This window comes from Marmota monax, unplaced genomic scaffold (assembly GCF_021218885.2).
Source record: "Marmota monax isolate L192 unplaced genomic scaffold, Marmota_monax_Labrador192_F-V1.1 WCK01_AAM20220418_F8-fsc00035, whole genome shotgun sequence".
In the NCBI taxonomy this organism is placed as follows: Eukaryota; Metazoa; Chordata; class Mammalia; order Rodentia; family Sciuridae; genus Marmota; species Marmota monax.
The window spans coordinates 11,197,121-11,223,658 of NW_026691961.1; the positions used below are offsets into that span (position 1 = coordinate 11,197,121).

A 26,538-nucleotide genomic window follows, 5' to 3' on the forward strand; every position below is an offset into this window, starting at 1 on the left:
ACCCAGGGTAGTCACCCTGGAGCTACTCCTCTTCTACACTGCCTGGTGCCCATTCCTCCTGGGCAAAAGGTCACTGTTTCAGCTTTACAGCCCATTCAGCCTCTCCCTCCTGCTCAGTGTTACCTCGTACCTCCTCCCTTTCCACCCCTGTGCTCTCCTGACTTGTCCATCTGGGTGCCAATGTGAATCTGGATGTGCCCCAGGAACTCTCCAGCTCCCCGGCCCACACTTCTTTTTCCACTGATCCACCAGGCCAAGGCCTCTGGCAGTCCTTCTTGGTTCTTCCCTCTTTGACCCACCAGCAACGACTGCTGCTTTATAGCTGGCTATCTACCCGGCCCCTCACCATCCTCACTGATAACTCCCAAACTCTGGCCATCACCACCAGTTACTTGACTGGTTACAAGACAAATTTCCCTGCTTCCATTCTGAGTCTCCACAGTCTAAAACTGCACAGCAGCCGGACAATCTTTTTTAAAATTGAGTCAGTCCACGGCACTTCTCTGCTGAATACCAGCTTCCCACCTCACACAGCACAGCCTACACTTTCTTATGGCAACCTATAGGGAGGGTTCTATGTGGTCTGTAATACCAGCCACAGGATAATCTCTAACCTTGAGTCCCAATTCTTTTCTCTCCCTCAACAGTTGCTCACCCACCAGCACTCCACTGGCTATACCCCTTCCCCAAATGTATCAAGTATGCACCTGCCTCAGTGCCTTTGCACTGCTGGGAATATTTTCCAACAGATGTCTGCTTGGTTCACAGGCTACGTCTCTGCTGAAATGTCCCTGATCAGAAAGGCTCTACCTGACCTACCTGTATTTCCCCCACTGGAATGTCGATTCTGACCCTAATAACAGCATGCTTCCATAGGGCTTCCTATGTGCTATATGCATGGTCTCACATAACCCCTGTCACCTCATGACAGAGAACTGCTATCACCTTCATTTTATGGAAGAGAAAATGGAGATGTGGAGAGTTTAAATAGCCTTGGCTAAGGTCACTGAGCTAGCCATTAGTGCAGTAGATCAAATTTAAACTCAGGAAATTGGCTGTAGGGCTTGTGCTATTAAAAGTATATTCTAGAAAAGCAAGAAGTTTGCCAGTTTTGTTCATTCTCTACCCTATGCCAGAAACCAAGTCTGGCACATAGTTGAGATTCAATACTTATTGAAGAAGTGAGGGGCCTCGTCTGTGTCACACTGCTTTCCTTCCAGACGGCTGGCTCGTGGGGGAGCTGCTCAATACACATTTGGTGAATAATGAGGCTTTGAGGAGAAATAAAAGACCCAGGGCAGTGCTGGCCAGAAGAATTTTCTGCAACGAAGGCCATGCTGGATATCTGTGCTTTTTAACACAGAAGCCTCTAATCATGTGTCATATGGCGTACCTGATACCAGCCTAGCACAACTGAGGAGTAACCAAGAAACTGAATTTTAAATCATACTCTGTATAATTTACATGCTGACAGTTCTCCTGTGAGAGAACCCTTCAATGGTCACACATGGCTAAGGACCGTGCAACTCTAGGGAAGATGGTATGGGAGCAAGATGAACATAGCTCTGGGTCCAGCATGAAGTACAATTCCCAAATTGTTGGTCTTTGCATGAGTTTGAAATATTAGGAGAGCCACAGGCTTGGCCACACTACTTCTGTTGTGCTGGTTGGTGCCCACAGCTGTTGCTCTCAGCTTAGGACTAGGAAAGAAGGACCCTAGCAAGAGCATGGGAGCACACTGCCCAGCACACTCACCAACAGAAGTCTAGACATTGCCCACATCCAGCCTGGCCTGCCGGCATGTAATCTCCCAGATCCAGGTCAACCTTTTGAAATATTACCTATGGGGCAGGAGATGATGCCTGGAATGACTCACCTGTGTTTCTGCCCAGCTATCAGCCTGTGCTCTGCTCTATTTCTGAGAGGAGCTTGCCAGTCAAATGACAACTACTATGGCAAAATACACACACTCTTTTGAGGCTACTGAACAGATCAGGTTGGAAGAATGCATCAAAATACCAGTGCCCTGGCACAGCTCCCCTGTGCGTCTGAAGATGCTGAGCTGAGACTGCTGTCTGACCTGTGCCTCTCCCCACATTCACCCCGTCCTCAGAACACATCCTTGCACCACAGGCTAGGCCAAGCACAAAGGCTATGCAGAAAGGACACTGAAAAGGGTCAACAGCAGGGAGAGCCCCTGGACTGAAATATGACTAAATGTTATTACCCTCCAGATGACCAACTCAGCCCTGAGAAAAATGCCTTTGTACTGGGGGCCTGGGGAAAGCCTTTAGAAGGCGGCCTGGGCAGGGGCCTCTGGCTGCACTAAAGCCACCACCAAGCTCTCAGCGCACAACCATCTCCCACCTTTGAAATACCAACACAAAGCCATGGTCAGATGCCCAGTAAGCCATATACTGCTTAGGGCTCGGCCACTGACTCACTGAATTCTCACAATAATGACCAGATGAGGAAACTGAGGCAAAGGAACTGGCCAAGGTCATGCAGCTATAGGAAGTCACAGGGCCACAATTCATCTCAGGGCCTTAGTCCTAATCTCTCGCTATACATACCCTTATACAAAAAGAAGCCAATTCTCTCCATGGTGACATAGGAGTTGATGAGATACTTGCTTTAGAACAATATGGAATGTGAAAAACAGGATAAAACCTGACAGCCCAGATTCCTTCTGGATCCCTGGGAAGACAACTCAAAAGCCACATGACACCTACTGTGATTAGATCACACTCCCTTGAAGTGTCCTGCATACTGCAATTGGCAGTTTTCTCCACCTCCTGGCTCATGGTCACTGGGGAAAGGGCTTTCCTATTGTTTTAGGCCATTTAACAGTGAGACAGACTGTCTCTAAACAGAGACTACATACACAGTGGCAGCCACAGAGATGCTCCTTTGGACCCAAAAAGTGCTGTTTTTTGTTTTAAATACGTTTATTTTTAATTTATTTTTATATGGTGCTCAGGATCGAACACAGTGCTTCACACATGCTAGGCAAGAGCTCTACCACAGACCTATATTCCCAGCCCCTTTTACTTTTTATTTTGAAACAGGGTCTCCCTAATGTTGCTTAGGGCTTTGCTAAGTTGCTGACTCTGGCCTGGAATTGTGATCCTTCTGCCTCAGCCTCCCAACTTGCTCTCCCTGCATTTCGAACATTTCTTCTTCCAATCAGGCAGCTTCTCTTGCTCTCACTGCCTGCCTGGCCTTACTGGTGTTTGAATCTGCCAACCACGCTCTGATGTCTAGTGGTCTGGTCACCCACTGTTCCTGCTGGTCATTTGGGTTCTGTTTCTTCTATCCCACTGCCGACAGTTCTCCTGTGTGAGAGAACCCTTCATCTAGATATTCTCCCTGGGCTTCAGAGACTGGATCTACGTTTTGTCAGCGAGAATGAGAAAGACACAACATTCCCACTGATTTTACCCTGCTGGCGCCTCAGATGCTACCATCGCAGACCACATCTTCTCCCTGCAGAGCAGCCTATGCCTTTCTTTCTCATTTTCCCAAGGCGAGCTCATCCAGTCTCATGAAGTCAATCATCCTTCCTCCAGGGCTGCCTCCCAAGCCTACATGTCTAGTCCTATCTAGACTGCACCTCAAATTCATTCCATTCAGAATAGAACTAGGGGCTGGGGTGTGGCTCAGTGGTACAGCACTTGCCTAGCCTGTGTGAGGTCCTGGGTTCAATACCTAGCATAACAATAAACAAATCAAAAACCCCAATCCAACATGGAACTGCCCTCTTTTCTTTCCTGGAGGGCCAGCTCCATCTCCTGACTCCTCTGTGTGTAAGGATCTTATCACTATTTTCTCAGAAGCGAAGCTGACAATTACCTTCTTCTCCCTTTTCACATTCATCCTTTATACAACTGGTTGCCAAATTGTAGGGAGGCTTCCTCCATTGAACCTTGAGCATACTCTTTTTTAAGACTTACTATTGCCCCTCACGAATGTGTACCTGGCTTCGAACCTGTAATGCGTGGCGCACACTGCCACCTTCACTTAGCTGCACGGGGTCCCCTGCTTAAGAAGACCACAGGCCCTCCACAATCTACTGAACACTTGCCCCCATCTCTGCTTGCCTAACTGTCCTCCACTGTACCAAGACATCCACGCCATCACCTCTGGGGCATCTTCTCCCTTTGTCACTAGCCCTTCCCAGCCAGCCTGTGTACACTGGCTCAGGTGGACTCAGGCCTGTTCGTCCATCTTTCATCTGGGCTGCGGGCTTCTTCAAGGCAGCACTCAGGACAGGACTCCACACCACTGGTGAGCAGAAGCATGCTGCATGGTCCAGCTCTACCTTACACACAAGGAGGTCACTAAATCCAGAAGCTACGGTGGTAAGACAAACCTTCTCATCCTTTGGGGGCCGACCCCGTTTCCGGGGACTTTGCTCTTGGGCTCTTTTCAGAGGGGGTTTGGAGCCTCTCTCTGCAGAGCCTGAAGACACCCTCTTCTTTCCTTCTCCCACGTTCTTCTTCACCTTCCCTTCAGACAGGCTAAGTTTGCGCTTCTCGTCACCTGAGTTTGGCCTACTCCTCTCCTCACTGGAATTACGCCGACTCTTGTCATCAGCAGAGGTGTGGGATGATGTCTGAAAGTTTAATAATAATAATGATAGCCACACAACAGCTGCTGCTGCCACCAACAGGTGCCGCGCACTGCTACAGGCACTTCTGTGAATCATCCTCACAGCCACCCTATGACACAGGTTCCTTGGTCACCCCCAGTTACATTGGGGGAAGTAGATTAAAAAAAAAAAAAAAAGAACTGAGTCACTTGTCCACAGTGCCAAAGCTAGGAGGTGGGGTTTAAAATCAAGGGTACATATCCAGAGGCTATGCCCCTATGCTCTGTGCTGCACTTGAAAGCTAAGCTATTCCTCTTGGTCCACAAAACTTCCCCAACAACAAGCTACTCTGGAAGGTGAGCCACAGGCACGGAGTTGCAAGCTGATGAGCCAAAGGCTAATACCTTAAAACTGAAGTATTGCCTTCTCCAGGCATCTCTGAATAGAGTTGTGGGACTGGGTGACATTTAATCTTCTAGTAACTATGCAAAATAACAGGCCTAGTGTAAAAGGGAAAATTGGAATTTCTCTCACCTGGTCTTTCCCTTTGGCTCTCCTGAGGAACTCTTCAACAGCATCCACAGCTTGCTGGAATCGTTTACCCTTGTTGATCTTTATCATTTCCTCTTTATGAGCATGATATGGCTTTAGCTGTTCCACTTTGATCCAGGCACTAGCAGAAAACAGAGAAAGGGTATGTGATCCATACTGTGAATGCTGAAAACTACCAAAGATCTCACTAGAGCAGAATGCAAACATCCATTTGGTTTAACTGGAATTTCAAAAAGGCTTGAAATTCAAAAAGGGATTTTTAAAAAACATGTACTCAACCATCCCAAACTTTTGAGGCTATAGTATATTTTCTTGAAATAAGTAAACGAAAACCACCACAGCAGCCTCTATAACAAATCAGAACATACCTCACATGAAATTGTATGTTATACACTATTGTTTCTATTCTCATTTACTAGCTTCAACATTCAACCACACATACCCAGCCACTTGCTCAGAACAAGAGAAAGTTGGAGATGGTCTCACTGTTCAGCACAAAAGCCACACATGCATCCCTGGTAATCAGAGTCCCTGGAAGCATCATAAACCATGGCAGTGTAAGTGTGTAAGAAAACACTTGCTGCCTGTCAACAACTTGAGCCAGATTTATGTTCTGCCCATCAACCAAGAGTCAGGGATGTGGTCAGAGATAAAGAAATCCAGCACCTTCTAAAGTTGGTGGCTCTTACAGATATTTGCAGTTGCTGAGCCTATATTTGATCATAAATGATGGTATCCATGGCTACTAAACCACACAAAACATGGTTTGGGATGAGGGCAGCAGTTACAAAAGGAGGCCTTTACTAATGAGATTGTTCTTGAAAGTCAAGGTAGAATGCATTCCTCTGATATCTAATTTTTAATTTCTAACATCAACATGTAACATTCAAACTGAAAAAAGTAGCGAGTCATCAATTCTGGAATACCTGGCCTACCACACTAACCTGAGTGAGTTTGCAACAACTGGCTTTCTGTGGTTTCCCTGAATGACATTTGGCTTAGAAAATTCAAATATAAAAGAGAATTTATAGGCTGGGCAACATATCAGTTAATTAACATATGTTTTATCTTGCAATACTCATCAGTGTCATAGTGTAACCTTCAGAAAAAAATGGGTCAGGCTAAGGATGTAGAAACTGGGCTATCTCACTACTCAAACGTTCTTTCCTTAGAGAAGGCTGGAGGATATGCACTAATATTGAAAGTGCAAACTTCTGTATACAGAAATAATGCTACAACCCACAATAGCCACTTGTACTTTGGGTGTTGTGTAAAAGCCATGATGGTGGGTCAGAACGACATGACAGCCCTGGGCTGCCAGCCTGCAAATGCAAGTCACCAAATGAGAGTGAGACAATTCCTCTATAGCTAATCCAAACAATTCACAGGGACACAGAGCTCTGGCCTCATAGAACAGATGCTTCCCAGGGACTAACTCAGCTTAAAGTCTGCAATTTGACACAAGAAAGTCAATGAGTCCAATCCCAGGGAGAAGAAAGGAGATCTTACCCCTTATTTTTTGAACTGACTCCCCTGCCTCTCCCTGCATTTACAGTTGACTGTAAGGACAGGCTGGAGCAATCAGATGCAAAGTCAGTTAAGCTGCTATATTAACTGTGTGGTATCAGGATGAAGTTTAAGAGCCATGGCATTCAGGACCCACATCACCCTCCTAGGAGCTGCAGGGTAGATGAGACCTGTACAAGTTTCCAGGAAAAGATCAACAAGGTGGTTTTTGTGGAGCTGGGAAAACAGGCTCCAAGAGCTTTAATCCCACCTACTCCTTCCTGCTACTGCCATCACCACCTCCTACCCAGCCTTGCATCAATCTCTGAATCAGAGAAAATGCAAAGGCAAGGACATCTATGGAGGAAGAACCAATAAATCAACACCCCCCCCCCATTTTTTCTGTTGAAGCATTTTAAATGGATTACTGATTTTTGCCAGAAGCAAGTACACTCAAAATTCCATTTACCCTCAAGATAGGAATTTGAGATACTACAATGAAATTTTCCTCTCTACAATCATCTTTGAAATTATAAAATAATTTTCTAAACAGTCCAAATAAGACTTACAAAAAAGACTTCAAAAGGATAAAGGCAAGAAACATTAATAAACTTAGGAAATTGACCTATTGTTGGAGAGGCATCCTGGGGCATCAGAAAGTCAAACACCAGCTCAGCTGCTCCTAGGATTACCTCTTAAGTGAACCCAGCTTAAATCACTTTGGTAGACTTTTTCTCTAAAGGCTATACCACAAAACCTCCCTCTTTTTAAAGTGGATGTGCTTTCCAGCTAGAACTTTAGCAGAGCACCCCTCTGATTCAGAGGCAATCAATAAATAATCATTGATGCCTTCCAGGCATGTGGCGGGGTGGTCCCCTATCAATGGGTTAAAAGGTGCTGGAAGGCTCACTTGGTAAGGCTTTAGCATTTGTTTTGTTGTTGGTTTTTAAATGATTCCTCACCCCCCTTCTCCCTGTGTTGGGCATAGAACCAAGGGCTTGGTTCATGCTTATCGTGCTCTACCACTGAGCTACACTCCCAGACTTAAAAAAAAGACTATTCAGTTTCTTTCCTTGTAATAAGCTGAAACTTGTGATTTTCCTCATATGCTCCTCCCAATGCCTGGGCGGAGCTTTACCTTTTCAGTCTAATTTGCTGTGGGCTGGGAAATCAGAAAGAACAAACTTACCAGGTTGTCTAAAGTGTGAGGATTTGCTTTTATGTAGAAGGCAGTAATTATACTTTGCTTGTGGTAGTAAGCAACTAAAAAAAAAGTAACTATTAATTGAGAGGCCATTACAGAGAAGGAAAAGGAAGGCCCCTTAAACTATCTAAAGGGAAAAGGCAAGAAAAGCAATGTGTGTAGCTTGCAACCACTCATGTGAAGATGAAAAAAATGAATACACACAACTTCTCAATGCCTCACCCATCTCTCTGGAGGGACATGACACAGGAAACACTATCTATCTGGGCAGCTGAGGGATGGGGATGATTGGATCTGCCTTCTTGTTTACTGCTTAATTTTTTTTTTTTTGGAACCATAAATCTGTATTATACATAAAAAACAAGTCAGGGGCTGGAGATGTAGTTCAGTGCTAGAGTGTTTGCCTAGCATGCATGAGACCCTGGTTTAATCCCCAGCACTACAAAACAAACAAAACCCATCAAATTTGTACTAAAGGATCCTGTGTAGAACTTGGGCTATTCCAACTCCAGATGTTCCCTATGATTTGGAGACTTGCTCTGGAGGGGAGCTCCTGCCTAGCTGATGTAATTGCACATAATGCATCCCAGAGCAGCCAACTCAAACTGGTGTCCTAAAAAGTTCCTTCACATTCAAAACTTACCAACGAATATAAAAACTAGCATTTTCAAACACTCTGATCTGCTCTTCCCTTAAATGAAAATCATGTACATAGATGTTGTATTAGAGATGTCAGTCTATGACGAATCTCAAAGATTCTCACATGTGACTTAACCTTCATCTTGACACAATGACCCGTACTGAAATCTTGAAGCTGGGTGGAGGGGTGTGGGGGGATGACATGGACACAGTGAGAAAAAGAAAATGAACATGGGGCACAAAATCCAAAGGAAATTACAAGGACAGGGTCAGAAGAATATGGGTTCCCTTCTTCATATGGATTTGTGAGTAGTACTCAATAAGCAATTTCTTTTATGTCTTTTTAAAAAAATAATTAAAAGACTGGGGATTACTGTGGTGTTATAGGTCCAAATCTAAACTATCCAGAAATACAGGCATCAGAAAATATGCACAGAAAATGAGGAATTCCTCAGTTAACTTCAAGCAAATGTAATCTTAAAGACATTAACAAAGACTTATATAGATAAGACCTTGTTTCAGAACCCTGAAAACATTCCCAAATGCTGGATGAGAATTTTAGGTTATACTGCCTACATTCATAAATGACTGGCAATTTCTTTTTGGGCCAGTTTCTAAAATTCCATCATATGACACATGCTTATCCATGAAGTCCCCAGTAGGCCAGGAACTGCTCCTGCTGCTGCTGGGACAGCAGCAGCTAACTGACACCCTATAGAAGAGCATTTGTGCCCTGGCATGGGGACACTGCTGTCTGAATCTAGAACAGTGGCCCTCACTATCCACTTGCCTCAACTCTCCAACTGTTACATGGTGCTAGATGTAGGGAAAGTAGGCTAGTTGGTTCCAGGTGAAAAGGGATGCCTGCATGGTTCCAACTGTTAGGCTTCTCAGCATTAACTCAGATATCTGTTTCTAGAAGAGTTACTTGTAGTATTGACTCAGATACCTCACACTCGGCCAGGCCTATCCCACCTTAGATGTGGCTTGATGTACAAAGCACCTCAGGCTGGAATCCTGGACATCTTATCACTAAAACCGGCAACCCCCTGGCCTCTCAGTTTCCTCATCAGGCAGGGTGGGGAGAAGAACCAAGACAAATCCATCCATTTCCTAAAAGGGCAGCAATAAAGATCAGAAGTGAAGATTGCTATGGGAACTCTGAGGTAGTTTGCAAGGTACCTACTATTTGTCAATGGTATTTTTGAATTGGTTTGTTTCTGGTAACTTCTAAGGACCTGCAAACTAAACTAACACACTCTCTGTTGTGCGATCCACTGCCACTGATGAAACTTTTTAAATTCTGAGGTATCTCTTCTTTGATGGGTGACCATCACCCATCAAACTGTCCAAGGTTGACTCTCATACATTTGATGCTTAATATTTGGTTGTGGTCACATGGTGGAACTAGCAATGCTATAATAAGGTGATTTTTCCCCTTTGTATTTACATGAAAATGGTTCTTTAAATGATCACGGGCAATTGTTTTGGCTATGTGGCTTGGCAAGTGAACTCAGCCATCTTAGTAAGTTCTGTCCTCACCAGTGACATCTGATCAGGCAGGTCTGGCTCTCTCTTCCTCACAGTGGGATGCCCACACAATTTGTGAGAAGTTATAGTTGAGAAAGAAAATTCGGGATTCTAAAAGTATTAGAATCACCCTATATATTGTTGCAAGGGGCTAACCATGTTTTTTTAAACGTTTATTTTTTAGTTGTAGTTGGACACAATACCTTTATTTTATTTATTTTTATGTGGTGTGAGGATCAAACCCAGGGCCTTGCACATGCTAGGCAAGCATGCTAGGCAAGCACTCTATCGCTGAGCCACAACCCCAGCCCCAGAGCTAATCACTTTATTCTTAACAAAAGTCCTTGCCAGAAGAATTCTAGTTACATATTTTATCCCATAAGTAGTGTGTTAATTTTGAAACTGAGTATCTCTGACTGAATACTATATTTCTTAGGAATACCACGGGGTCAGGTGGTGAGGGTGGAGGAATCAATGGAGCCCCTACTGCAGGATAGGCCACACTCATCCCCTCCCACATGAAGTGTTAAGGGTAAAGTCCAGCCTCTACCACAGCCACTTAGAGCTTTGTCCTTCAAACATCAGTTCTCATCCCTAAAAATCCACTTATACTACCTGTATTACCTTGAAGTGACTCTCTGTATTTGTCCTGAGCATAGTCACACAATATTCCACGTGCAGTGTCAACTCCTAAAGGCCATCCACTGGTTCAAATGTTCCGATCATGCTGTTTTCAGTCTCTGCTTTCCCATATTGAAGAGTCCTACTCTTTTGTCTGCTAGGTCCCTTTGTCTGGATCTTCACTAGTTCTATCAGATCCCCATGGAAGCACAAACTGAACAGCACATGGTATTCCTGGAGAGGCACACTATAGTTTTACATAAAGGTGGAGCAATACATTATTTCATGTTCAAAGCCTTTTTGGTCAGAAAAGCATACCTGGATAACTTCTTTAGGAATTGCCCACTCAGCTTCCTTTCTTTTCAAACATATATATACACATACTCACTTGCTCTCAGGAGCATAATCTGTGTCTCACATTTTTCTTACATCCACTTGTCTGCTTCTTCTTACCATCTTTTTTTCTGTCCTGTAATAGATCTATATCCTGACGTGATGTTGCTGAACACCTGCTATCTACCAAACCACACCAGACACAATGGCTTAGGAAGGTAAATCAGCTTGCCCAGATCACAGAGTAGGTGAGACCAGGGTCTGAATGCATTTTAGGCTGGTGACAAATCCTGAGTTCTTTCCTCAAAGCAATTTGCTGCCACCAGACAATCTGGATATCTTACCTTCTGATATTATGAAGATACTAAATAAGATCTGCCTTAACACTGATCATTAAGGAAGCATTTCTCTAAATCCTTACCTTTTGTTTCTCCAAGTTAACTGTCTTCCTATTAAAAGTCCCACAGTTATCTTAATTTTTAAATATATATTTTTTGGGGTGTGGTGGTGCAAGGGACTGAACCCAGGGCTTCATGTTAAACATACACTCTACCACTGAGCTACACCCACAGCCCTTTTACATTTTTCTGAGACAGGGTCTTGCTAAGTTGCTGAGGCTGGCCTTGAACTTGCAATCCTCCTGCCTCAGTCTCTAGGTCATTGGAATTAAGGTGTGTGCCATCATGCTCAGCCTTAAGTAGCTTTTTATGTAGAGCTCCATCAAGGGAGTTTAAAAGGTTAAGGTTATTACACCTAGCAGTTGCCTATATCCATTTGCTTACGAACTCTCCAAAGAGCCCTAGTCATGAACTTAGAACTCATATCACTGTCATTAGTAGCAGGTTGTTTGTGTTCAGTGTGCACATCCTTTGTTACTGGCTGCACCTGTGTGCTTGGCTGAGCATTCAAGTTCACTCAACTCCAATTTCCTAGGTTTCATTTCTTACATAGGGATTGTAGTTTATTCATCTAGCATTTCAACAATAAAAAAATTATCAAATCATGGCTTGCAGGTCCTCTATAATCTGGCTGAGTTCCCATTTTGTTTCAGAAACATGTAATTCTTCATTGAGTCAACCAGATTTAGCCAAGTATATTGCCTCAATTACTCCCAAGCTCCAGTTACCCTAGGCAGGGAGCTTCTTCCTTCTCAGGCCAGTCAGCTTAGCAGTATCTCCACTGCCTGAACTACCCTTGTTGTTTCTGCCCACCCAAACACTATTCATCCTACAGAACTGGATTTGTGGCTTGTTTCTTCCATCAGTCTTCCTGGACCTCACTGTTTCCTACTGACCTCTCCCTCTTCCAGAAGCCTTTCATAATTACCTGCATCACTAACTCTGCACATAATTTTATCTGAACTATTTAAGTCTTGTCACAACCAAGCATCTGAAAGGCAGGGACCACAACATTCACTTTCCTTGGAGTTCCTTCAGTGTCAATCTCACCAGGACACTCTTCTTTAGGGAATTAGAATTTTCCCTCTTTCACAGGTTCTCCTCTCACAGCTCAAGGCTAGTAACTCCTGGAAATACTGCCACCAGAAGGCTGGTAAATTGGTTTGTGACAGAGAACTGGGGGCGGAGTTTATCAGTATCATGAAGGTCAACAAACTAGGCAAATGTGAAACCCGGAAGAGCACTGATGTATAAACTCCTGAATGAGGAAAGCATACTGTTCATAAGGAATTTTCATATGTAATATTATATATTGTTTTCTAAGAATAAATATTTTAACCATCAGTGTCAGATTTATCAGAAAAGTCAGACCTTTTTTTTCAAACCCAAAGTTACATTTTCCTGTAAGAATCAAATAGAAATACAACTACTTAAAAAAAATAAAAAATCAAGCAAACTAGCTAGATACAGATAATCAACTTGATGTAGTGTTGACAAAACTAAAAAAAATTGCTGGAAATTCAAGTTAATACACATTGTTCCCTTCAGTGTGACTTCTTATATGACCTTAAGCCAAAGAATCTACAATTAATGGTCCTGGATCCCTTTACTTGAGCTTTACTATTAAAATGTCAGAGTATTACTACTGCAAAAGAGAAAAAAAATTAAACAAGTACATTTATTAAGATAACTGAAATTTTAGCTTTCACTATAGACTTCATGAATAAATTTTAATGCCCACTAAAAGAGAAGCAAACATGGCTCTTATAGAAGAAACTGCAGGGGCTGGGGTTGTGGCTCAGTGGTAGAGTGCTCACCTAGCATGCATAAGGCACTGGGTTTGATCCTCAGTACCACATAAAAATAAAGATATAGTGTCTGGGACTGGGGCTGTAGCTCAGTGGTAGAGCGCTTGGCTTGCATGTGTGAGGCAGTGGGTTCAATCCTCAGTACCATATAAAAATAAATTAATAAAGATATTAAAAAAAAGATATAGTATCCACCTAAAACTAAAAAATAAATATTAAAAAAAAGGAAGTGCCAATGGAGTTGGTAAAGAAAGATGTGAGAAACTATCTTAAGCAGAAGTTCTTACTTCTGATCATGAAGCCTAGTTCTTACCTGACACTGCTTTTGGCCCCAGGACAATTTCTGCAAGATGAGAACAGCACATTTTATTTAGGCATGAAGCCAGATGATGTGCCATTCTTATGTACTACAAGAAGCCTGAACTAAGGATCCTCAGAATATTCTTTTGGCAGTTCAGACTCAGGGAAATGCCCAAAGACAACGACAACATGAATACTTGATGAATACCACTCACTGATCTTCTGTTCCAAAAAACTTCACAAAGAAGCATTTCTTTCCACGTGGTTTCTTCAAGTCCTTGGGTGGATTAACAATCTAGAGAATAAAAGGGGAAAAAAAAAAAAAAAAGACTTGATAGCAATATGGCACCCCACTAGAAAAGTTTCTACAGCTCTAAGTTGTTAAAGGGGCATGGGGAAAGAATAGGAATATAAGGCCTAGAACTTGTTCATCTCTGGCACTTTCCAGTTGAGATATGTGGAAATGTACAAATATTCTGGAAATTCCCTGTAGCTAACATGTAGCATTGCTCAGTGGATACAATATCCCTTTTACTGCAATGGCTCTGTTATACAAGCAGTTAAAACTAAGATCAATATCACTTCCCCTCAATGTGTCAATGTCATTACCGAAGAAATATTCTTCAAAATACTTCTGGTGCACAAAGAGTTGAAACATGAAATGGTGAAAATAAAGAACAACTGAGGCACAGAAAACACCATATTGCAAAGTCTAAAGACATTTCCTGGATTCCAAGCAAGAATATAAAAACAGAACACTTGGAAAGCTATGATGGATCACCTCATGCAAAATGTGGAATGCCAACTTCTGCAAAGATGCACTGGAGCAGCACATATGGTAACAGGGGAAGAAGATTTAAACTTAGTCGGGACAAAAATACTTTGGCTTTTCACTAACCTACATTTAGACTTCTCTCTTCCTGGAGAATTTATTTTCTTCTTTTGTTAGATTTCAGCATAAATCTAAAATATGCTGAAATTAGAATTGATTCCCAGGGTTAACAACAAATTTCATAAACTAACTCTGATTCAAGAAATAAGCAATTACTGCAGATTAAATGATCTGGTTCATATTGTATTGCCTTTTTAAAAAATAACTGAAACTACAGAATATGAGTGTTATCTGAATGGGCCCAGTTTCACTCAGTGTTAGAAACTGAGGGAAATGCACTTTACATTTTCCACCTCCTCAAACCCAACTTTAGATATCATCCTTTGAAGAGCAAAACACTCACCTTTCCCGGCCAAGGAGGATACCGGCCGAGTTTCCCCCTAGAGAAAACACAAAGAGTCAGCACTTGCTCTGGAAAAGCCAGTCCCTCTCCTTCAAGCCACTCAACACGCAATTTATGCTTCTCAATCTCGGCTGGCATCCTCAAGTGCCAGACAAAAGCCGGCAAACCAGGGTTCTTAATCTGGCTTCACAGCTGGGCCGAGACCCCGGACCCGGAATGAAACACCGTGTGTGTGTGTGTGTGTGTGTGTGTGTGTGTGTGTGTGTGTGTGTGTCCCGTGCCTTCTCGGGCAGACAAGGAACACTGAACACCCAAACCGTCGGGAGCGGCTCGAGGGGAGCCTCCTGTGCCCTCCGGTGCCGGGCTGGGGCGGTTTCTCCGTCCACACGGACGTGCCCCCATTCCCCAGGCACACAGCCGGCTCTGACAACCGCCCGCGGGAGCCGGTCTCCGGGTCCACACAAAGTAGGCAGCTCGAGCAGGGCGACCACGGTCAGTCTTGGTTCGGGCGGTTGTCGGGGACACAGAAGCAGACCACGAGAGGCACCGGTCACTACCAAGCCATCGGTTGTAAAGGAGAAGTCCCCTGTCCATTTCCTCACTGGGCAGCGCCAGCAATCGGTTTCGACACCCCGGGCCGAGCCGCCCGCACTGGAAGGTCTCGTCACAACGCGGGACTTGAACCGCCTGCCCCGGCGAGATGGCCCCGCGGGTTCCCTGGCTCTCCCCTCTCCCTGGAGCCCCAGCAAGACCCCGGGGACACAGTGTCCTCGGGAGCCGCGCGGCGCCAGGGGGCTACCTCTGCCGGTCGCTCGGCTCCAAGCGCGGCCCACCCCGGGGCGGCCTCGGGGCTCAGAGCCGGGCCCGCCGCGGCCACCCTCGGCCTCGGTCCCTCGGGGCCGGACTGCCCCTTCCGCCCAGCGTCGTTCGCAGCGCCAGCACCCCGTCTTTCTCTCCCTCCGCCGTCTGGACTGCGCAGAAGGGCAGCTCCGAGGCTGGCCGCAAATCTCGCGCCCCGGGAGGCCACTCCGTGGCGCATCTCGCTTGGCCCCAGCCGCCCGGACTTACCACACCAAGTCGCCGAGCCGCAGACTCACAGCCGCCATCTTACCACCCAACCACCGCCGCCGCACGGGCCGCCGGGAACTTCAGGTCGCCGCGGCGCCGCCCATTGGAGTCGGCCCGACCACGTGACGGGGCCGGCTGTCATCGGCCACGCCGCTGCTCTGACGTCACCGCGCCTGCCCACGGTCATTGGTCGGAAGGGAGGCACGTGACTAGAGTGCCGCGGTCTCCCCGCGCCGGAGCCTGGAGACTCCCGGCTCCTTCCCCCTCCCTCGGGCTCGTGACAACGAAGCGTCCGCGGTTTGAGGCGGCGGCGGCGGCGACAGTGCGGCCGGCGGAGCGCGGGAGGGAGCCGGCCTCGCGATCCGCCCCGCCCCCGGGCGCTGGACTCAGTCCCCCGCCCCTTCGGCGCTTCCGTTACGGCCGTTAGTCGGGCGCGGGCCGCGGGCCATCCCCGAGCCCGCGGCGCCGGCCGATCCCGTCGCTGAGCCCGCGAGCTGCTCTGACGGACCTCGGCGAGGCCTGGAAGTCAGCTTGCGCCAAGCCTGGGGCCCTGCGCCCGGCGGGCTCCGCTGACTGCAGCCCGAGAGGCCCCGGCCCCCGGCGTCCGCGCTCGCCCGCTGCCGCCGCCGGTTTCTGCGAAGTGCTCCTGTGGACGGCCGGCTCCCGGAGCAGCGTCGGAGCTGCGGGTCCGCGCCGCATTCCTGCCGGCGCCCCCGGTGGCCGCCCCCTCGTCGTCCCGCGAGTTGCCTCTGGGACGTGGAGTTGGCATTCCTCCGCGCCTTCTGGCCGGCGCGCGGCGCGGCTGACGAGGCCCCCGGGCGGGGAACCGGCCATGGGCCGCGGCACCGGCCGGCCGGCCGCCCGCAAACAGAGCTCGGGAGCCGGCCGCTAGCCGCGCGGCAGCCCAGAATCTGGGCCGGCATGAGGACCGCCGCGGGGGGACGTCCGCGGCCCGCGTCGGCGCTGGGGACAAAGGTGCGTGTGGTTGTCGGTGCTGGGCTCCCGCGTTAGCCTTGGTGTAGTTTGACACTTTGCAAGAAGTTGTGACAGCAGGAAGTCGGCTGCCTGCGCAGGGGGACTGTTCGCCGCGGTCGAGCCGGGCGCCTGCCTAAACTTCCGTAGACAGGTAGCGGCGTGGCTCTTTACAACAGAGTCCCTGCAGCCCGAGTCCAGGTGGACTGCCATAGAGCCCCACTTTTCCTGAGCCAAATGCCTGCTTGTAAAGGTGGCAGATCCACCCGCATTTCCCGTGGGCCATGTGCTGTGCAGAGGCTTTGATGGTGAGGGTGTTTGAGCTTGCTGGGTTGTCCCGGAACCTGATGTTTCTTTGGAGACCAGTTTCGATGAAGTACCGTGAATTATTTGTAGGGACTGCGATGAATTCACAGTGTGTGTATGTTCTTAACTGATTGTTTAAAGCGTATTTAAGATTGTGGGAAATAATCTAATAAAATCGAGCACGTGTTTTCTTTTTTAGAAACTTGAACTTTTGAAGAATTGAAGATATAGTAATGACAATAAAAATGTGAATCAGTTTTACAATTAAAATATATGCATTCCCATTCCTTTGCAGGAACATTGCAAAAAAAATATGTTGTCTGATACCCTAGAAGTTCTAGCCAATGCAATAAGACATGAAACAAAGATCAGTGCAGTTTTCCAGAAAAGGAAAGACAATGATCATTTCTGTGGATGACAGTACTGCTATTTTGGGGAAAAAAACAAACAAAAACCACACTAAACTCAGTAAAGGGGTTAATTACAAAATTAGCATAAACAAATTAATCTTTCTGTTTTATCAATAACCAGTTTGAAACCAGAATGGTTAAAAAGGATATATTTATAATAACAAAATATATATATATAGTTCCTGGGAATAACCTGAGATGCAAAGGAGGCTACCATTGTTTTGCATAATCAGTTGAAGACTTTTTTTTTTTTCCAGTTGAAATCTTTTAAGAGAAATGATTTTGGGGATAGAATACTAAGAATAATTTTAAACTCATTAAAGTTGAATGTTTTAAAACTTAGCTATTTTTAAGACTAAGTTTTACTTACAAATGTTGGTTTGTTTTATTTATAAATCTAAGAATATTCATGTAAAAGCAAAAATATTTGATTTTTTAGTAAGGTTCAATTAAGGCACCAGTTTAACATTAAATTCCCTTAAGCAATTAACTGTTTTTACCAGGTTAATTAAATTCCCTTATTTTTTTTCTTTTTTGGTGGTATTGGGGATTGAACCCAGGGACACTGTGCCAGTGAGGTATGTCCTCAGTTCTTTCTATTTTGTATTTTGAGACACGGTCTTGCTAAGTTGTCTGTGCTGGCCTTGAATTTGTCATCTTCTTGCCTTAGCCTCCTGAGTTGCTGGGATTATAGTCATGAGCCACTATGCTCCGGTTCCCTTAAATGTTATAAATGGCATTTAATATTTTTATACTTTCAAATATTTCAAATTTCGAAAGAGGTGAACTTGTAAATCTAATAGTACAGTCTTTCCAAGAACTTAACATTTGTTAAGTCTAAACATGTAAGTCAGGTTTTTTAAAACATGTAAATACTTTAGAAGTTTAACAGTTCAAATTAAGATTGTAAATCTAACATGTCCTTCTTTAATATATCTGGTACTTGCCAGGTGCAATAGTGCGTGACTGTAATCCCAGTGACTTAGGAGGCTGAGGCAGGAGAGTCACAAGTTTGGAACTTTAGTGAGACCCTGACTCAAAGAGTTGATGATGTAGCTCAGTGGTAAAGCTCTCCTGGGTTGGATCCCCAGTACTGGGGGATGGGGATATATGTGATTCTCTTAAATGTTTCAAATGACTTAGGACAAATGATAGCATATTATGATTGATTAACCACAAGTCTAACTTGTGTTAATATACAATAGGTTGATTTACTTTGTCCTCTGGTTTTATTTATTTTCTTCTTTCTTTTAATTTTCTTTGCAGGGCTGGGGATCAAACCCACGGCCTTGTGCATGCTGGGCAAGCACTCTATAACTGAGCTACATCCCAGCCCTGTCCTCCAGTATGGTCCTGCTTTTATACTGTCTTACACTTGCACAGTTGCTTTTGCAACTTAAGAGGAGCAGTTTTAAGGTCTAGGTGGATTGAAGTTGCAGTCTCAACTTGGAATGAAATGAGGTTATATTTTTAAATTACCAGCTGTACAGGGACATTAGGATCTGGTTGCCATCTCTAGTATGGCCTTTCTTTTTCTTTTTGGTACTGGGGATTGAACCCAGGGATGGTTAACCACTGAGTCACATCCCCAGCCATATTTATATTTTATTTTGAGATAGGATCTAAGTTGCTTAGGGCCTTGCTAAGTTGCTGAGGCTGGCTTTGAATTCCTGACCCTCTTGTCTTGCCCCCTGAGCTGCTGGGATTACAGTTGTGTGCCCCTGTGCCCAGCTAAGGATGGCCTTTCTTCCTCCTATTGAACATCCTGCTGATTCTCTTCTTACAGTGGGACTGTGTCTGCTCTCTCAGTGGGAGACCTGTAAGCTTTCAGCTGGATTTATTTTCACAGTCCAGTGTGTCACACATATCCCAAGAGCTGTGAATGTTTCTTTGGAAGTGAGTGTGTGGGGGGGATTCTTTTTCAGCATCTTTGTGCACATTAGTTAGTAAGTGGTCTGCATACTGGCCAACCTGTTTCACTGCCAGTCACTTTGCTGCCTGATTAGGAAGATTTTAACTCTTATAGTTTTTAGATATTTTTCTTCCTTGTCTGGTCTTAGATCACAATTTTACGATTATAATGAAAAGATTGGATACTGGATATGTACTAATACATCTACATGTATGAGAATATATACAAATCTCCCTGAATTAATTCATATTTGTGATTCATTTACAATCAAAGTATAGTGAGCCTTCTGGGAGAACTTGCCAAAATGATTCTAAAATTGAACTGAAATAATAAATAGGCTGGAAAAGCCAAATATTATTTTTAAAAGACAATAAGGATGAACTTTTAATTCAAGATATTAAAACATGCCAGAAAACTTTTCGAAACTTTGCTATTGATTTGGTTAAAAATCTCTTAAGTACTAGATTAATATAACAGATGGCTTTCAGAATTAGACCTTACATATCTGAGGCTTTACTCGATGATATATGCCAAATCAGCAAGGGGAAAAGAAGATTATTTAGTGATTGATGCTGGGGAGAAACCAAGTTAGAGCCTGTCCTCTTGCCTTATAGCATAGTAAGTTCAACTTGGGTTAAGGAGTTACATGTGAAAAATGTATATATGAATGACCTTATCAGGGGAATCTTATATAAGATCTGATTGGAGAAGGCATAAAAAGAAATTGTAGGCATAAAAAGAAATGGGAAGAATTGTATGGGATAAAAGTTTTAACTGCATCATTCTATCATCTTTTGACCTGGATCATGGGATTTGAGGTGATTATCATATAGTTATGAAAAAAATTATATTTAGAATGAGTATTACTTAAGCAGAAGAAAAAGCAATAAATAGCAACAGAAATAAATCCAACAATGGATTCTTCTTGATAATGAAATTATTTTAAACTTAAATCTATAAAGGAAGTGTTTGTTTTTATCATCTTGGTTTGACCTGGCCCTTCTTTTCAATGTTAACAGAAGCCATGCAGTGACACCTGCTAAGACTTGTTGGTAGCCATGTCGGAGCCCCACAGGGTCCAGTTCACCTCTCTCCCAGGTTCTCTGAATCCTGCATTTTTGAAGAAGTCCCGGAAAGAGGAGGTTGGGGGAGCAGAACAGCATCAGGACTGTGAGCCAGCTGCGGCAGCTGTTCGAATTACACTCACCCTCTTTGAACCAGATCACAAACGCTGCCCCGAGTTCTTCTACCCAGAGCTGGTGAAGAATATACGAGGAAAGGTGAAAGGCCTTCAGTCTGGAGATAAGGTACGCTCTAGCATCCATAGAGTTGCTCTGCAGACCTAACATGGAAGTGTCACTGTGTGCACATGGGCCTTCACAGCAGGGAAATGAGAAGTGAGGCTAGAGAGATGTGGATAAGGGCACATCAGTCATGGAAAGCACCTACAAGATTAGCTGACCTTACCACTGGTCATGAAGGAAGAGAATTCTTCTAGCATCATTTTCCTGATTGATGCTAGAGAAAAACATATGGTTTATCTAAGGCTAATTTGAATTATGGATAACTAATGTAAATAAAAGAAACAATACATTTTTTTCATAATGAGGTTGTAAATGTAACATGTAAGAGAGACCAGTTCTTTGGCTGTTGTGGTGCTAGAATTCTGTGCTGGACATTTCCCTTTGCCAAGGGACTTTCCCTGTCTAGTGCAAGGACAAAGAAAATACACAGACTGCTGCTTATCTCTTCTGAACAGTAATATTCTGGGTAGTTTCTTTACTTGAATGGGTAGGAATATATTTATACACATACATACACACACGCGCGTGCGCGCACACACACACACACATACCCTTTTTAACTTATTTTTTGCCTTCAGGGTGTTTAAAAATCAATTTGATTTCTTTATGTTTTTTAAATTATCTATTTATTTTCCTAGCAAATTAGTTTACTTTTTAGTATGGAGCTTTAAATTTTTAGTTATGGATAGACACAATATCTTTATTTTGTTTACTTATTTATGTAGTGCTGAGGATTGAACCCACTGCCTCACATGTGTGAAGCAAGCGCTCTGCCACTGAGTCACAACCCCACCCTTAGTATGGAGCTTTTAAACAGGCATAAAAGTGGAGAGCAGAGCCCATCACCTGGCTTCAACTATTATCATGGTTTTGGCAATTCATTGACATTTCAGAAAGTTTTTATAAATTTTATTCGAGTCATGTATTTAAGAACAATGCATATATGATAAATGCACAGCTTGATGGATTTTCACAAACTCAACACTGTGGAACCTGCACCCAGATCACAAGATGTAACATTTACTAGAAACATTTGCTAGAAACCCTCCTGCCTTCAGCAGTGCACCACCCTGACCCTCAAGGGCAACCCCCAGTAGCTAAGGTCACTTTTGCATGTTTTTGTATTTTTTGTGTAGATAGAATCATATAGTATGAGTAGGAGCTTGAGTGAAGAACATTTTAAAACTCCTACAGTATTACCAGTGCACTGTGCTAGGTTCTGAGGAAAAGGTTAGGACTGTACACTTGCATCATTCTGGTCTCTTAAGTGGCTCTTGATAGAATGAAAACAAGGCCAGTGTCTAGTTCACAAAACTAAGAGTGTAATGAGATCATGTTGGTGAAGTTTTAGCCCAGTGCCTCCGTGCTAAGTGCTCACTCAGTCTAATTCATGTTTGGACTGATTGGAGGAAGTACATTTGGTTAGTAGCATCACTCACTTTTTTTTTTTTTTTTTGCTTAAAAAATATATTTCCTTGATTGAGATCTTATTGGCTGAATGGAAGCTAATGAATCTGTACCAAGGGTTATCCTATTATATAAGGGTCAGTGGGCAGAATAAGAGGAAATTACTTGAAATCTGTTCACTGTCTCTTTTCCAAAGTAGGATTGGTATCCTCTTCATTGAGAGGAACAACCAGTGGCAGGAGTTGGTTAACATGGGATCAAACCAGATTGGTAGGTCAACTGAAATTAGAACTCCAGTCCTTAGAGCCCACTTTTTTGGTGGGCTCCAAATGATTTTCTCCATTGCAGAAAAATGTATGGAGCATACACAGAGAAATTTGGATCCAGTTTTAGTGGATTTATTCCTGGACTAAAGTTTTAGGACTTCTGAGTCATTATTGTTCTGTTCTGTAGTGTTAAAGTATAATATAACCTGGGCTGGAGTATGTATGGGTCAGTGGTAGATCAAGCATGTGTGTGTGTGTGTGTGTGTGTGTTTTTCCCAGCACCACAAAAGAAAAAAATGTATAATATAATTTGACACATTTGTTTATGGGTCTAGCTTGTATTCCTTATAACATGAAGCACTCTGCTAGACACTGAGAATTATACAGAGTTAGGGAAGACACTGTCCCAGCTTTAAAGGAACTTGCAATCTTGTAGATGTTTTAGGAGAATTATACCAGCACAGGTAACAAGTTACAATGTGATGATTGTTTAAGCTGGCTACAAACACAGGCCAGAGGGCTTGGGCAGAGAAGAACTCACATCCAGGATGCCATTTTGGACAGAGCTGGATCTTTATTATGCTTGGAAATAGTCACTGGAAGACTGTTATTACAAAGCATTAAGGAGCACACCTTGACTTCATTGGTTTTCAATCAAGATTGGTGGGATTTCTTAAAATTATTTTAACTACCCAAGTTATATTGGATCATTGTAGAAAAAGTTGATGATATAAATAACCACATTTTAATAGCCACCCATTTGTGGTATGTATGTTGTATGTAGTGTAATATTCCATTTTACATAGTTGAAAGTCATTTAACAGATCATTTATTTTATTGTTATTTTTTAGTAGGTTTTAGTTGTGGATGGTCACAGCACCTTCATTTTGTTTATTTATTTTTATGTGGTGCTGAGGATTGAACCCAGTGCTCCACACATGCCAGGCAAGTGCTTTACCACTGAGCTACAACCCCAGCCCCCTTAACAGATCATTTATGAGTGTGTAGGTTTTAGTACGCAGAGATGGGAGGGTAGAATAAGAGTTTTGTTTTCAAACAGCATTAGTGTTTGCAAGTCTTAGTGGTTTGGTTTACTCTGAAGTTTTAAAGCATATATTTAGTACAGGAGTCTTTTATTAAAATTAATATATATTTGCCCAAAACACATAAGACTCAACTGTGGAAAATTTACTTGATGAGAAAAATGCAAGGATAAGCTTATAGAGTAAAAGTATACTGCATGGAAATATTTTGAGTGAGTATTGAATTGAAGGACAAGAAGAGATGATGGACCCTTGCAGATAAGCTTCTAAAGACAGGGGAACCAGGTTTGACTTTGGTATCTCTGGGAAAAGTACATTTCTGACTGCTTTGCTAAACAGCTCTCCAGAACTTGTGCTGCATTCTTGGGCCATTGACTACTTTGAAATTCTGGTGAAGCCTGTGGACCTCTTCTTAGTACATTTTCAAGTGCATAAAATAAACTGTAGGGTTATAAAGATAATCACCTATATTGCATACAGTTCTGTAGAGGTTGAGTATCCCCATCTAAAGGTCCTTTGCTGTGTCTCTAGCGCTAGATGGATGATTGTAGGCACTTAATCAAATTTTGTTGAATTACATGAATAAAAGGTTTCCTTTTTTAAACAAGGTAAACATTGACAAGATGGTAGCATGTATTCTACCTTGTCTTTTCTGAAAAATAGTGTTTGTTATGTATAGGTTTTGAGTAGTCAGTGAAGGTTTTATGAATCAAACTAATAATTTTTTTGCTAATTCTTACTTTTGTGAAATGATCTCTTTGCAGAAGAAAGATCTCTCAGATCCTTTTAATGATGAAGAAAAGGAAAGGCATAAAGTGGAAGCCCTTGCACGGAAATTTGAAGAAAAATATGTAAGATTTCTCTCTTGGACAACCAGACATTCTCATTAGATGGAAACGGCATGTTTCTTTAGTGGATTATGAAATAATCAACAATGATCTGGAAATAAGTATAGAACTCAGAGAAAACAGAATGCAGTTATTAAACAAATGCACTAAGGTATAGAAATCTCATATGACAGGAGCTAGTATGTGAGCTAAATGGGCCAATGAACACTTCCTTAGAGGAAGTGTCTTGGCATGAAGCATAGAAGCCATTTAGTTCATTCTTCTGTCTTAGACTATTTTATGCAAATACAAATTGTCCTATTTTCAGAGGTCTTTGGAGAATGAGGTTTTGAGGGGGGATGAGAAAGACCCAATGCTTTACCACTTTTAATCACCAGCTGATGAAATTCAAAGACAATATTTAATTCTGTGTGCTTATCAAAAAATATGTGATCTATTGCTTTTAAATTTTAGGGCGGAAAGAAACGTAGAAAAGACCGAATACAGGACTTGATTGACATGGGGTATGGTTATGATGAATCTGATTCCTTCATCGATAACTCTGAGGCGGTGAGTTGTTAATGAAAATGCAATATCAAAACCTCCACATCGGGCTGGGATTGTGGCTCAGCGGTAGAGTACTCACCTAGCATGGGCGGGACCCAGGTTTGATCCTCAGCACCACATAAAAATAAAGGCATTGTGTTGTGTCCATCTACACCTAAAATATATATTAAAAAAAAAAAACAAACAACCCTTTACATCTTAGCTTCTTCAGTTTGTGTCTGGGAAGCTGGGGGCAGAGTCAGAACAGCATGCTCTCAGTGAGAGGAATGAGCAGCACTGATGTGAGAGGAAGTGTCCTCTTGGACCTGGGCCTTGGTGCCCTCATCTGAGAAATATGACTACTCTGTCCATCACACTTTGTAGCTCTCACATCTGTGATTGGTGGGAGAGAGAGGGCTATCTTCCCATACTGTCTGAAGTATGACAGAAGAAGAAGCACATGTACATCTCTTCAGACCTGCTTTATGCCTTTGGACTTTAAAAACAGAACTTGGAGCTGACAGTATGTTTTTCCCCTTCAGTATGATGAGCTTGTTCCTGCTTCTTTGACCACAAAGTATGGAGGATTTTACATTAACTCAGGAACTCTGCAATTTAGACAAGCATCCGAATCTGAGGATGATTTCATTAAAGAAAAGAAGAAAAAATCTCCAAAGGTTAGAACATGCTTGCTTTTGTATTTCAGAAATGTTTTTTTACATGACCCTGTAAGATAAGTGGGTGACTCCAAAGTGTGCGACGATTTGGGATGGCTCAGGAGGCTGGTGGAAAGGCTGAACTGTGCCAAGGCGATGTGGAATGGGCTTCCGTCAGCCCTCAGTCATCATGTTTGTCATGGATGCCCCAGCAAGCTCAGCAGAGTTGTGTGTTGAGGTGGCTTTGGGGTGGGGATGGGAGCAGTGAGGGTGTGGAGTGAGGCATGTGTAGCACCCTTGCTTGGCCCTCTTCTGTGGATGTGTAGAGGACTTCAGTTCCCAGGGTGTCACCCACTGAAAACAAGCCACCCTTAGGCTAAGAATATTGTAGGGTCTGTCTGCCATTGCCCATTGTGTAAAACAAGAGATAGGGCTCACCTCAGCCCATTCCAAATGAGCACAGTTTCAGGCTTCAGAGAGACACTGTTGTCTCCCCTCTGGGTGTTTCCAGGACACACTCTGGTGGGAATGCTATGGGTTTGTGGTCCAGGGACTGCTCTGAGAGCTTTTTGTTCATGAAGGAAGAAAGACAGGTCTCAGGATATGCCTGGGCGGAGCAAGGCCAGTGCCATGTAGTGAGTGCACTTGCTCCCTAAGTCAGGGAGCTGTGTAACTGTGCCTTGTCTTTGATTCTCAGAAGCGGAAGTTGAAGGAAGGTGGTGAGAAGATAAAGAAGAAGAAAAAAGATGACACTTATGACAAGGAGAAGAAATCGAAAAAGTCCAAGTTTTCCAAAGCCGGGTGAGAGGCAGCAGCTTTTCGCTAGGATAAAGTCTGACCCGTGAGGGCAGGACACCCAGGAGCTGACTCACCTCCCCCACAGCTTCAGAAGAGGCAGCAGGGCCTGGCCCTCCTGTCCTCCCTCTCACCTCCTACAGGGCTGATCTGGGCATAGTCGTAGATGCTCTCATCTCTTGTGTGTCAGATAGCCAGCGTTCCTCTGTTCCCCTGTCAGTGTCGGCAGCTATTTCTGTGACTATGTTATTGCTGACGTTCCTCGTTCTTTTGGGCACTTTTCTCTCTGCCCCAATTCTTCTGTCTCTG

At 43.7% G+C, this 26,538-nt stretch overlaps 2 protein-coding genes across 9 annotated transcripts in view; one reads left to right on the forward strand and one right to left on the reverse strand.

The window, feature by feature from the left end:
* Glyr1 (glyoxylate reductase 1 homolog) overlaps positions 1-15,904 on the reverse strand; it is a 32,539-nt gene extending 16,635 nt beyond the window's left edge. For 3 of the 5 annotated variants that reach the window (XM_046444700.2, XM_046444690.2, XM_046444681.2), the window contains exons 1-5: positions 15,786-15,904; positions 14,718-14,754; positions 13,698-13,777; positions 5,126-5,264; positions 4,373-4,615 (exon numbers count right to left, since the gene is read on the reverse strand). In XM_046444700.2, the coding sequence (XP_046300656.1) occupies positions 4,373-4,615; positions 5,126-5,264; positions 13,698-13,777; positions 14,718-14,754; positions 15,786-15,823 (537 nt within the window). In that variant the 5' untranslated portion in view covers positions 15,824-15,904. The remainder of the gene's footprint in view (positions 1-4,372; positions 4,616-5,125; positions 5,265-13,697; positions 13,778-14,717; positions 14,755-15,785) is intronic. The other 2 variants (XM_046444720.2, XM_046444711.2) reach the window with 1 other exon arrangement.
* A 115-nt stretch (positions 15,905-16,019) lies between these two features.
* Positions 16,020-26,538, forward strand: part of Ubn1 (ubinuclein 1) — a 30,693-nt gene continuing 20,174 nt past the window's right edge. Inside the window, exons 1-6 of one of the 4 annotated variants that reach the window (XM_046444670.2) lie at positions 16,020-16,760; positions 20,405-20,692; positions 24,170-24,256; positions 24,707-24,802; positions 25,321-25,455; positions 26,132-26,235. In XM_046444670.2, the coding sequence (XP_046300626.1) occupies positions 20,444-20,692; positions 24,170-24,256; positions 24,707-24,802; positions 25,321-25,455; positions 26,132-26,235 (671 nt within the window). In that variant the 5' untranslated portion in view covers positions 16,020-16,760; positions 20,405-20,443. Of the gene's footprint in view, positions 16,761-18,033; positions 18,052-18,112; positions 20,693-24,169; positions 24,257-24,706; positions 24,803-25,320; positions 25,456-26,131; positions 26,236-26,538 lie in introns of those variants that run through there. The other 3 variants (XM_046444655.2, XM_046444661.2, XM_058579568.1) reach the window with 3 other exon arrangements.